General features: G+C 43.4%; 1 protein-coding gene across 2 annotated transcripts in view; it reads left to right on the top strand.

Moving 5' to 3' along the window:
• EYA2 (EYA transcriptional coactivator and phosphatase 2) overlaps window positions 1-13886 on the top strand; it is a 293919-nt gene that overhangs the window by 183675 nt on the left and 96358 nt on the right. For both annotated transcript variants that reach the window (XM_030826398.1, XM_030826397.1), the window contains one exon: window positions 10762-10904. In XM_030826398.1, the coding sequence (XP_030682258.1) occupies window positions 10762-10904 (143 nt within the window). The remainder of the gene's footprint in view (window positions 1-10761; window positions 10905-13886) is intronic.

Genomic DNA, 13886 nt, shown 5'->3' with positions numbered 1-13886 from the left:
CTGAACAGCAAAAGAAAACCTTACTTCCCCAGAATTTGAGTTTTGTGGGAAGGTTCTCTTTATTCCCATCAGGAGTGAATATAAAGGCTCATTGTGTCTCTTTGAAATTTTTCTGTCTTGTTTCCCTCTGTTCTTCCTTTATTCCTTGATCAAAGATTCAACAATAAGTGGTTGAGATGGTTTTTACTGTGTGTCTAACAAGCTGACATAAAATCTAATGACGTAAATAATGGTCAGCTGTAACTGGGGTCTCCTGCCTCTTTTTCCTAGTGTTCACTGTAAAGGAAGGGAATTTAAGCATATGTGTGTGCACATGCGTATGTGCACACACACACACTCTCACACACACACACACACATTCATGCACTCTTTTTAAATTTCCCATAAAAACTCTACTTTTGAAATTATCCAGGATATCCTTGAGTGGTTGGTTCCAAACTCCAGAGACTCTAGAGGTTTACTGACAGATCACACTCACTCTGTGCACTGCCTGGATATAGTATTTTGGTGCTCTCACCACTCACATCCCCCACCCACCCCAGCCTCGCCACAGGACACTCTGCATTGACATGCATTAATGTGTGTGTGAAGTGCCAACAATTTGCAGATGATTACAGGGCAATTTGCTGATATAGAGAGCAGAATCTGAACATCTCATGTTACTTAAGAGAAAAACCAAATCATTGGTTCCTTAAGGATTTTTTTCTTTTTACATTTTTAAGTATGATATAAATTATCTAAAAAGAAGTTGAAGGATTTTTTAACTTCTAAGATCAACTTCCTTTGCCAAGAGAAGAAGAATTTTTTTAATCTCTCAAGAAGAAATTGGGAAGCCTCTAACCGTGCAATTTGCCAACATCTAACAAAATTTAAAATGCATAGACCTTTTAACTCAACTATTCGACATCTAAGAATTTATCCTAAAGATAAACTTTGACCTAGGTACACTTAAGTAAAAAGAATACTTATTTTTTTCACTCTGATTAAAAATTCATTAATATTATTATGCAAATAACTTTAGTGATAACCACAAGGGTTTTGTACTGTTAGTACATAAATACATACAAAAATGCATTTTGAAACTTCTTGTATCCCCTTTATCCTTTTCAGTTTCTGTTTATGTTTGCTCTACAATATATACGATGAATCTGTGCAGTGGAAAATTTTTTGCTGATGAGTGTGGTACAATCAGAAATGTTTGGAGACTGTATCAGTTTCTTCTTGCTGCTATAACAAATTATTATGACCTTTGTATCTTAAAACAACACAGTGATTATTTTACAGTTCTGGAGGTAAGAAATGCAACATGGCTCTCACTGGACTAAACTCGAGGGGTCAGCAGGGTTATAGTATTGGAGGCTCCAGAGGAGAATCACTTCCTTGCCCTTCTACCTGCAGAGGCCACCCGCCTTCCTTGGCTCATGACTCTGCATCATTCCAGTTTCTACTTACATTGTCTCATCTCCTTCTCTAACTCCTGCCCCCCACCCCTTATAAGGACTGTTGTGATTCCACTGGGCCCACTCAGAGAATCCAGGATCATCTCCCCATCTCAAAGTCCTTAAGTCAGTCACATCAAGAATATTTATTTTTTTTAAAAAGAATATTTATTGCAGCAGCATCATAGCAAAAGGCTGGAAACAACCTGGATACCATGCCATTAACAGGAAACAGGTTAAATCAATCATGGTGCATCCACCAGTAGCACACTATACAGCTGTTAAAAAGAATAAGGTAGATATATTTATGCTACTATGGGTTTCTCTTTGAGCTATTGTGATAGGTTAAAAAAAAAAAAGCAGGAGGCAGAATTACATGTGTAATGTGAGCCTGAGTTTTTTAAAAGTTTAAGTGTAGGTTAATACCCATATTTACTCATATTCGATAAGGAATTTCTAGAAAGATGGAATAAGAACTGTTAATAGTCATTTTCTCTGGAGAGGAAAACAAGATCTGGAGTGAAAGGAAAAGACTGTATGTAACAGGCAATCTGTAGAACACTCCACCCAACAGCAGCAAATACACATTCTTTTCAAGTGCACATGGGACATTTACCAAGATAAATATTAATATCTTCTGGGCCATAAAACAAGTTTCAGTACCTTTAAAAGAATCAAGGCATACAAAGCATGTTCTCTGACAGCAGTGGAATTAAATTAGAAATAAATTACAGAAAGATTTTTGGGAAGTTCCCAAATCTTCAGAATCTCAATAATATACATTTCAATGACCCATGGGTCAAAGAAGAAATCAATGGGAAATTAAAAAGCACTTTAAACTGAATGAAAATGAAAACAAATATATCAAAATTTATGGAATGTCATTAAAGCAGCACTTAAGGGAAATTTATAGCACGAAGTACCTGTATTAGAAAAGAAGACACACTTACCACAGGTATCAGGTGAAGGAAGGAAAGAAGGAAGAAAGGAAGGAAGGGAGGGTTGGAGGGAGGAGAGGGGAGTGGAGGGGAGGGAAGGTTGGTCAAAGGATACAAAATTTTAGTTAACAGGAATAAGTTCAGAAGAACTATTGTACAATATGGTGACTATAGTTAATAAATAAGGTATTTGTATTAGTCTATCTTCATGCTGCTGATAAAGACACACCTGAGACTGAGCAATTTACAAAGGAAAGAGGTTTAATGGAAAACTCAGTTCCATGTGGCTGGGGAAGCCTCACAGTCATGGCTGAAAACAAGGAGAAGCAAGTCACATATTACATGGATGGCAGCAGGCAAAGAGAGAGCTCATGCAGGCAAATTGCCGCTTTCTTAAAACCGTCAGATCTTGCGAGACTCATTCACTATCACGAGAACAGTGCAGGAAAGACCCTCCTTCTTAAAGAGACAAGGTCTTACTCTGTCACCCAGGCTGAAGTGCAGTGGTACGATCATAGTTCTCGGTAACCTCGAACTCCTGGGCTCAAGCAATCCTCCTCCCTCAGCCTCTCGAGTAGTTGGGACTACAGGTGTGTGCCACCATGCACAGCTAATTTTTAAATTTTTTGTAGAGATGGGACTTGCTCCTCCTTGTCTTCCGCCATGATTTTGAGGCTTCCCCAGCCACATGGAACTGAGTTCTCCATTAATCCTCTTTCCTTTGTAAATTGCTCAGTCTCGGGTATGTCTTTATCATAATTCAGTCACTTCCCACTGGGTTCCTCTCATGACATGTGGGAAGTGTGGGAGTTACAATTCAAGATGAGATTTGGTGGGGACACAGAGCCAAACACTAACAGTGTTATATACTTGAAACTTGCCAAGAGAGTAGATTTTAAGTGTTTTTAATAAAAAAAATAAAAAAGTGAACATTAATTAGCTTGATTTAACCATCCCCAATATATACATATATCAAAACATGTTGTACATCATAAATATACACAATTTTTATTTGTCCAATTAAAAAATCATCATCATCATCTACAGGGTTGCTGTGAACATTGAAATAAAAAGGCTGGGCATGGTGGCTCATGCCTATAATCCCAGCACTTTGGGAGGCTGAGGCGCATGGATCACCTGAGGTCAGGAGTTCAAGACCAGCCTGGCCAACATGGCGAAACCCTGTCTCTACTACAAATACAAAAATTAGCCAGGCGTGGTGCCACATGCCTGTGATCCCAGCTACTCAGGAGGCTAAGGCAGAGAATCACTTGAACCTGGGAGGCAGAGGTTGCAGCGAGCCAAGATTTCACCACTGCACTCCAGCCTGGGTGACAAAGCGAGACCTTGTCTCAAAAAAAAAAAAGAAAAAAATGTGCATTGCCAATTATTATTATTATTATACTATTATTATTATTTTGAGACAGAGTCTCAATCTGTCGCCCAGGCTGGAGTGCAATGGTGTGACCTTTGCTCACTGCAACCTCTGCCTCCCAGGTTCAAGTGATTCTCCCCCCTCAGCTTTCTGAGTAGTTGGGATTACAGGCGCCTACCACCATGCCCGGCTAATTTTTGTGTTTTTAGTAGAGACAGGGTTTTACCATGCTGGTCAGGCTGGTCTCAAACTCCTGACCTCAGGTAATCCGCCTGCCTCGGCCTCACAAAGTGCTGGGATTACAAGCGTGAGCCACTGTGCCCGGCCAACCCTGCCAATTATTAAGTAACATGCAAATGTAAATAATGATTAATGAAAATATATTTAAGAACTCACTTTAACCCAGACAGTTAAATATAATAATTTTCATCCAAAGATATGATTATTTAACTTAATTTAAAATTTTTTAAAAATAAGAAAATAAGTAAAACTTCATAAAGTAAAGAGATAAAATGACATGGTCACCTATGTAGAAAATCTGATAGAATCTATGAAAAAGCTACTAGATCTAAAAAGTGACCTTAGCAGTGTTGCAGGGTACTAGGTGAATATCTAAAAATCAACAAACAACAGGAAATAGAATATTTTAAATGCCATTTGAAATAGTATCAAAGATTTGAAATACTCAAGGTTAAATTTGGCAAAAGATATGCATGACTTTACACTAAAACCTATAAAACTGCTGAGAGAAGTTAAAGAAGGCATCAATAAATGGAGATAATCAGAAGACTTACTATTGTTAAAATGCCAACTCTCCCCAAATTGATCTGTAAGATTGATACAATCTCTATAAACATCTCAGGCTTTTTATTTTTTTAGAAATTGTCAAGCTGTTTCTGAACTTTAAATGGAAATGCAGAGGACCAAGCATTGGCATAAAGATAGACAAATCAATGGAACAGAATTGAGAGTTCAGAAACAGGTTGGGTGCCATGGCTGGTGCCTGTAATCCTAGCACTTTGAGAGGCCAAAGAGGGAGGATCACTTGAGGCCAGAAGTTTGAGACCAGCCTGAGCAACATAGCAAGACCCTGTCTCTGCAAAAAAATAAAAACAACCCAGGCAGTGGGTTGTGCCTGCAGTTCCATCTGCTCAGGAAGGTGAGGTTGGAGAATTGCTTCAGCCAGGGGTTTGAGGATCCAGTGAGCTATGATCACACCACTGTACTCCAGCCTGGATGACAGAGTGAGACCCTGTCTCCAGAGTAAATAAATGAATTAACCCACATGTATATGGTCACCTGATTTTTGACAAAAGACAATTCAATGGAGAAATGGAGAAAGGACAGTCTTTTCAACAAAAGATGCTGGAACGGCTGAGCACAGTGGCTCACGCCTGTAATCCCAGCATTTTGGGAGGCCAAGGCAGGTGGATCACCTGAGGTCAGGAGTTCAAGATCAGCCTGGCCAACATGATGAAACCCCGTCTCTACTAAAAATACAAAAAATAGCCAGGCATGGTGGTGCACACCTGTAATCCCAGCTACTTGGGACGCTGAGGCAGGAGAATCCCTTGAACCCGGGAAGCAGAGGTTGCGGTGAGCCAATATCATGTCACTGCACTGCAGCCTGGGTGACAGAGCAGGAGTCCGTCTCAAAAAAAAAAAAAAAAAATCCTGAAACAACTGAATATCTATACTTCATACCTTACATGACACACAAAAAAATGCAAAATAGATCATAGACTTAAATATAAAACTGTAATCTTCTACAAGAAAACATAGGAGACAGTTTTGTGACTTTGATTTAGGCAAAGATTTCTCATACGTAACACCAAAAATATGATCCAAAAAGAATATAAACTGGACTTCATACAAATTTAAAACTATTCAGAGAATGAAAAGAAATCCGTGGTCCAGGAGAAAAATAATTGCAAGGCATATCTCTAATAAAGCATGTGTACCCAGAATATAGGAGTGTTCAAAATCCAATAATAAAAAAGCAAACAATTTGTTAAAGAAATGTGCAGGGCCAGGTGCAGTGGTTCACGCCTGTAATCCCAGCACTTTGGGAGGCCAAGGCCGGCAGATTGCTTGAGCCCAAGAGTTCAAGACCAGCATGGGCAACATGGAGAAACCCTGTCTCTACAAAAAATACAAAAATTAGACAGGTGTTGTGGTGCAGGCTTGTAGTCCCAGCTACTCAGGAGGCTGAGGCAGGAGGATCGTGTGAGCCCGGGACGTCGACACTGCAGGGAGCTGTAATTGTGCCACTGCACTTCAGCCTGGGCAACAGAGTGAGACCCTGTCTCTAAAAATAAAGAAATAAAAATAAAGAAATGGACAAAATATTTGAACAGATGATAGGTGCCTCACCAAAGAAGATATAGGGATGGCCAAAAGCACATGATTAAGATGCCAAACATCATTAATCATTAGAGAAATGCAAATGAAGTTCACAATGAGACACCACTACATACTCACTGGAATGGCTTTAATCACAAAGACGGACCATACCAAGGGCTGGCAAGGATGTGGAGCAGCCAGAACCCTCATCCACTGCTGGAAAATGGTACAACCACTATGGAAAATAATTCATCTGTTTCTTTTTTTTTTTTTTTTTTTTGAGACAGGGTCTCACTCTGTTACCCAGGCTGGAGTGCAGTGGTGTGATCATAGCTCACTGCAGCCTCAACCTTCTGGGCTCAAGTGATTCTCTGGCCTCAGCCTCCTGAGTAGCTGGGACTACGAGCGTGTGCCACGAAACCCAGTTAATTTTTGTATTTTTTTGTAGAGACGGGGGTCTCATTATGTTGCCCAGGCTGGTCTCAAACTCCCAGGGTCAAGCAATCCTCTCACCTTGACCTCCCAAAGTGCTAGGATTACAGGCATGGGCCACCATGCCCAGCCTCATCCATTTTTTAAAAAGTTAAACACTACTTATTATATGACCTAGCAAACATGCTCAATAAAAATAAAAAGCTTACATCTAGACCAATGTGTGAATTAATGTTCATAACAGCCTTATTAGAACTGAAAACAAGAATCAACCCAAACGTCCACCCACAGGCGAATGGATAAGCAAATTCTGATGTATCCATACAATTGAATACTACTCAGCAATAGAAATGAAATATTGGGCTGGGCATGGTGGCTCATGCCTGTAATCCCAGCACTTTGGGAGGCTGAGGTGCGTGGATCATGAGGTCAAAAGATCGAGACCATCCTGGCCAACATGGTAAAATCCTGTCTCTACTAAAAATACAAAAATTAGCTGGGCGTGGTGGCGCATGCCTGTAATCCCAGCTATTCAGGAGGCTGAGGCAGGAGAATCGCTTGAACCCGGGAGGCGGAGGTTGTAGTGAGCCAAGATCTCGCCACTGCACTCCAGCCTGGTGACAGAGGGAGACTCTGTCTCAAAAAAAAAAAAAAGAAATGAAGTATCGATAAACACCACATGTACTGAATCTCAAAGCAATTATGCTGACCAAAACAAGCCAGAAAAAAGAATACATACTATGTGATTCCAATTGTTTAAACCTCTAGAAAATTCAAACTGAAGTCTATAGTGAAAGAAAGCAGATTAGTGGTTGCCTGGGGAGGGTAACTGGAGGAAGAGATTATCCAAAGGGATAACAAGGAAATTCTTGGGGTGCTGGATTTGTTTATTATGTTGATTGTGGCAATGGCTTCACAGATGCATACATACGTCAAAACTTAAGAAATTGTGTACTCTACATATGTCTAGTTTATTGTATGTCAATTGCGCCTCAGTAATGCTGTTAAATAAGTAAACACATTAAAAGAGAGAAAGAAAAAGAATGAAATGACTCCAAGAAAGGTTTACATAAATTGCTCTATCCTGTGGATCTCTGACTGTGACCTTGAACTTTTACTCTGTATTAGTCTGTTCTCTCATTGCTATAAAGAAATACCTGAGACTGGGTAATTTATAAAGAAAAGAGGTTTAATGGCTGGGCACAGTGGCTCATTCCTGTAATCCCAGCATTTTGGGAGGCTAAGGCAGGCAGATCACTTAAGGTCAGGAGTTCGAGACCAACCTGGCCAACATGGTGAAACCCCATCTCTACTAAAAATATAAAAATTAGCCAGGTATGGTGGTGTATGCCTGTAATCCCAGCTAAAGAAAAGAGGTGTAATTGTCTCATCGTTCCTCAGGCTGTACAGGAAGTATGGTGCTGGCTGGCATCTGCTCAGCTTCTAGGAAGGCCTCAGGAAATTTACAATCATGGCGGAAGGTAAAAGGGAAGCAGGCACGTCTTACATAGCCAGAGCAGGAGAAGGAGGGGGCGGGGGGAGGTGCCACACATTTTTAAACAATCAGATCTCGTGAGAACTCACTCACTGTGCAGTACCCAGGGGCGGGGGAGATGGTGCTAAACCATTCATGAGAACTCCATGCCCATGATCCAGTCACCTCCTACCAGGCCCCGCCTCTAACACTCAGGATTACAATTCGACAGGAAATTTGGGCGGGGACACAGATCCAAACCATATCACTCCTCATTCTCAATAATGTGTACATTTGGGTAAAGGCCTGCTTTTTTCGGTTTTTTGTTTGTTTGTTTTTGTTTGTTTGTTTTGGTACCCCTGCGAAATTGGTTTCACACAGACCTTATTTTAGACATTTCTTAGATAACTAGCATTTACCCCTCTTTTTAATATTTGCCTGTTTTAATGGGGGGCAACAAATGTTTTCTAAGTAGCCTTAAACTACCAAGTGAACCAGGAAGGACCTTATTTACATTGCTCTTCAGCATCTGTGAATTGAGAAGAAATTCTTTTTCCAGAGGAAAGTCTTTGCCCACTCAATGTTTGGGAATCTCTCACGCTGTATCCTGAAGAGTCCGAGGAGGTAGAAAACACCCAGCCATCCTGACAGCGCAAAATCATGTTTTGTCTCATTATGTCTTTAGTCTGTTAAGAAGCTTTTATAAATATTAAATAAACAAAGTTCAGTCCCTTGGGTTTTAAAGGGAAATCGTTCTTTCAGGGTAGAAGAAAACTCTCCCTAGCCAAGTATTTTTAGACAAAGGCATTGTCCCCTGATGATCCAAGAACTGGCAATTAGGGCAGGAAGGATGGGGTCTGTGCGACACATTTGGGAGCTAAACCAAGCAACTGTAAAGTGAGAAAATGGGATGGGATGTCCTCGAAGGTTCACGCTGTTTTACAGTTCTGTCACTCTCTAGTGACAAGGACAGGCCCAAATTTTAGTTCTGGCTCTGCCCCTCATTTGCAGACTCACAGGGTCCAGTAAGTCACCTCACTAAACCTGAGTTACCTCGTTAGCTAAATAAGGGTAGTAAAGTACAATCAAAAGCCATGCATTTAAAACATCTGTGCTTAAGCAGCAACACAGCTGTGATGCTTGCTTTAGGACCTGGGTGGGGGACAATGCTGCTTCACTCGTTTGAGACCGCTAGACAATCGCCAGAGGGCACAAGTGTGACAGCCTCTCAGTGGGGCCACACCCAGGAGCACCCCGAAGTGAGAAGCAGCAAGGACCCACATTCTGTGCTGCGTCTCTCACTAATCCACACATATCCGTGGGTTGAGTCCAGCCAGAACTCCATTCAAGTCACCTCCTAACTGCCAGGCTTGTGCTAGATGCTCTCGCCTATATAATCTCATTTACTTCTCAGTTTGACAGATCTCTCAGCAGGTAAAGCTTAAAAGGCTTGCATTTAATAGAGAAAGGGTGGGGCGCGGTGGCTCACGCCTGTAATCCCAGCACTTTGGGAGGCCGAGGCAGGTAGATCACCTGAGGTCAGGAGTTTGAGACCAGCCTGACCAACAGGGTGAAACCTCGTCTCCCTGTCTCTACTAAAAATACAAAAATTAGCTGGGCATGGTGGTGGGCACCTATAATCCCAGCTACTTGAGAGGCCAAGGCAGGAGAATTGCTGAACCCGGGAGGCAGAGTTTGCAGTGAGCCAGGATCACGCCATTGCACCCCAGCCTGAGCAACAGAGCGAGACTCCGTCTCAAAAAATATATAAAAATAAATAAAAATAGAGAATGGAGGGAGCCCAGTACGGACAGGAAGGTAGAGAATCCTTCCCATGCAGCCCCCATTTACCTCTGGGGCAGAGAGAGGGGAATCTCCTAAAGGCAGAAGAGTGTAATGCTCAGCTACAGATAAATATGTGTTGCCCTCCTTCTGTTTGTCTAGGCATTCTCAGGTTTTCAGATTGAGAGAGTTGTAAATGCATAACTCCTCCATCCTTACAGCACCCAGTAGCCCCTCCCTCACTCCCTGCACGAGGCTTTCCCTGACTAGCCCCATATAAATGAGTCACCTCTCAGCACTCCCTGCTGCCCCACCCTGATTGATTGAATACTCGATTGGTTGATTTTAGAGACGAGGCCTCGCTCTCTTGTCCAGGCTGGAGTGCAGTGGTGCTATCATAGCTCACTGCAACCTCTAACTCCTGGGCTCAAGCGACTCTCCTGCTCTGCCTCCCGAGTAGCTGGGACTATAGGCATGCACCACCACATGAGGTCAGCTTTTCTATACTTTGTAGAGACAGGGTCTTGCTATGTTGCCCAGGCTTGTCTCAAAGCAATCAAGCGATCCTCTCACCTTGGAGGTGCTGAGGTTACAGGCGTGAGCCACCACGCCAGGCCCCCTGACTTGTTAATTCTCTGTGGCACGTTTCCCTCCCGGGCTTGGTGTATGCTTACTTGTTAATGTGTCTGATGGCTATCTCCTCTCACTAGCGTGGAAGTGCTGTGAGAACCAGAACATGATCCCACTGCCTGGAGCAGTGCCCGCTGACCAAGTGTCTGCTGGATGGATGAAAGATAATGAAGGTCACCAATGGGCAATTTAAGGGACTTCCAAGAGCAGTTTTCATCCTACACGGCCTTTGCCTCTGGTGCTGCCTTGGAACCCACTGCTTTGGAGCTAGACAGTGCTGTTGGGATATTTCCCAGGAGGAGACGCCCAGCAAAGCTCATTTGTCCATCATTCCCTTTCTTACCCCAGGTGAATACAACACACACAATGGACCTTCCACACCAGCGAAAGAGGGAGACACAGACAGGCCGCACCGGGCCTCCGACGGCAAGCTCCGAGGCCGGTCTAAGAGGAGCAGTGACCCGTCCCCGGCAGGGGACAATGAGATTGAGGTAATCCAAAGGGGCTGTGTGTGAGCTGGTGAATGTAATCCCCATCTGAGGCCCAAACAAGAGTGGGGACAGAGTTTTCTCCAAGTACAAGGCGGAGAATCGCCCTTTGTGTTTACAAAGCACGAGCAGGGAATCATGAGGTTGTCCAAGCAGGTAGCCCTGGGGCCAGGACGGAAGAGAGGTTCTCAAACTGAAGCAGCATCAGAATCACCTGGGGGATGGAGGGGATGGTGCTTTTGAAATCAGGGATTGCTGGACCTCAGCCCTAGAGTTTCCAATTCAGTAAATCTGGGGCAGGGCATGAGAATTTGTGTTTCTGACAAGCCCCCAGGTGATTATGCTGCTCTGGGTTGAGGACCACACTCTGAGAGTCCTTGATAAAGAAGAGAATGGGCCTCCAACCTTCCAGCTGGGTTAGAGTGGTTCTCTACCCTGGTTACACAGCAGAATCATCTGGGATGCTCTTTAAAAAACAGATACCCTGGCCCCATCCCAGACCAACTGAGAAGACTCACTGGAGGAACTAGGGGGAGGAGGGGAGTTTTAAACATTCTCCGTGGGGACTCTAATAGGGCTTAGATATTGATCTGTGTGGAGGCTGGCTCTAATGAGTGTGCCTCTATTTCTGGGAGTCTGGGATTCTGGGATTCTGACTTCTCAGAAAGGGGCTCTCAACCTGGGCTGCACACGACAATCCCATGAGGACTTTGAGAAAGCTTCATTATCAAGCTGCTCCTCAGACCAATTAAATCCAGTTCCCTGAGGTTGGAGGCCAGGCATCAGTGTTTTTAAAGCTCCCTAGTGATTCCTGTTTGCAGCTCAGGCTGAGAACTAGTGGTCAGGGATGCTCCAGTCTTTTTTTTTTTTTTTTTTTGAGGCGGAGTCTTGCTCCGGCTCCCCCATCACCCAGGCTGGAGTGCAATGGCACAATCTCGGCTCACTGCAACCTCCACTTCCCAGATTCAAGCAATTCTCTTGCCTCAGCCTCCTGAATAGCTGAGATTACAGGCGCACGCCACCATGCTCAGCTAATTTTTGTATTTTTAGTAGAGACGGGGTTTTACCATGTTGGCCAGGCTGGTCTTGAACTCCTGCCCTCAACTGACCTACCCGCCTCGGCCTCCCAAAGTGCTGAGATTACAGGCATGAGCCACCGTGCCTGGACATTTTTTTTTTTTTAGATCAGGTATACATGAGGTTTTCAACAGGATGCTGTCGGATACATGCAGATAGTAAGATGATAATCATCCTGAAACAGATTACCAAGTCTACCATCTCACAAAGTTACTTTTTCTGTCTGACAAAAGCAGCTAAAATCTACTTATTTAACAAAAATCCCTAATACAATATAACTTTATTAACTTTAATTCTTGTGTTGCACATTAGATCTGTATACTTGTCATTTGTTATGCAAGTGTAGTATTATTGGCTGGGTACTGACATTTTCCCAAAAACAAAACATTATGCCTAGGGGAGGGTACCAGTAGAAATAGGCAAAATGGATGCCCCAAAACCAGAAGTAAGCTACTGTTGTCTTATCAAGGGAGGAAAATGAGCAAACTCACCGGTTTATACTTCTTTGGAAAAGGCAGTCAGTTGCTGGCCTGAGTGTGCTGGGTGTCTTGGTAGGATTGTCAGTGCCAGGCAGTTCAAGTGCACCAGCGTCACATCCCTATTTATAATCTGTATACTTTATGCGGCAGCTGCAGTGCTCAGCCACAAACTCAGACACACTCAGAAAGATCATCTTTGTCACTTCCTTAAAAAGCAATGTAATTTTAATTCTGAGTCCCCACCCCACCAGATGGTAAGAAATTTCATTTCATTATTAGGGACCCTCCACTCCCAGGATTAAATGAGAATCCAGGGGGTCAAGTGGTCTCAGAAACCAGACCAGCCTCTGACGTCCAGTGTGGCTGGGTGGGCACTGCCACCTTCATTGTCAAAGCCTGCAGTCGTCACTAAAAGTCCAGCCACTCTCTGGTGTTTCCATGCTATACTATGGATATGGAAATCATTGTTGAGCCTGAGAACCTTGAAATATTCACTACAATTCTTTGGTTGCAAGCAACAGAAACCAGTTCCGGGCCCAGCACAGTGGCTCACGCCTATAACCTTACCACTTTGGGAGGCCGAGGTGGGCAGATTGCTTGAGTCCAGAAATTTGAAACCAGCCTGGGCAACATGGCAAAACACCATCTCTACCCAAAAAAAAAAAAAAAAAAAAAGCCAGTCATGGTGGCACACACCTGTAGTCCCAGCTACTCAGGAGGCTGAAGTGGAAGGACCGATTGAGCCCAGGAGGTGGAGGCTGCAGTGAGCCATGACCACACCACTGCACTCCAGCCTGGGCAACAGATTGAGAACCTATCTCAAAAAAAAAAAAAAAGAAACCAGTTCTGGTTACTTAAGCAAAAATGAATTTAGTAGGAAAGGACAATGAGAGGAGGCCGTAAAACCAAGTTTAGAAAGAAAATAACAAAGACATTGTTGAGAAATCTAGGAATGCCAGAAAGCAAACATTTTAGAGTGCAGTGTCGTGTCCTTCAGTGTCTGATTCCAAGAAGACAGTATCCCAGTGGCCTAGCTTGGGACTTGCACTTACCCCTTAATTGACAGCCCCACCAAAATAGCACACAATGGGGAAGGAAAACTGGATGCTCTTTTCAGAAGCCCTGAGGTTGGAAGCTAGGGGTGGGGACCAGGACCTCCAAGCAACACATGCTGACTTCAGCATGTTCAGGGCATTTGATATTTAGCCAGTGGTCCCTAGTTCACTTGTTGCAGTTGTTTATAGCTGGGCTCGGTTCTGATCACCCTGGAAGATACTAAATATCCTGAACATCATGCTTGGTGCCCTATACTTTGAGGTCAGCCTCCTGAGGTCTACCAGCAGCCTTGATCCATGCTAGCGACCTGGTGCAGAGCAAGTGTTCCCACTGTTCCTGGGGCCATTCTTAGTCCAGGGAATTCTGTTCTTGC

Source organism: Nomascus leucogenys, chromosome 13 (assembly GCF_006542625.1).
Source record: "Nomascus leucogenys isolate Asia chromosome 13, Asia_NLE_v1, whole genome shotgun sequence".
Lineage (NCBI taxonomy): Eukaryota > Metazoa > Chordata > Mammalia > Primates > Hylobatidae > Nomascus > Nomascus leucogenys.
The sequence above is the reverse complement of the archived record's forward strand: the minus strand, read 5'-3'. Positions and strand labels throughout refer to the sequence as shown.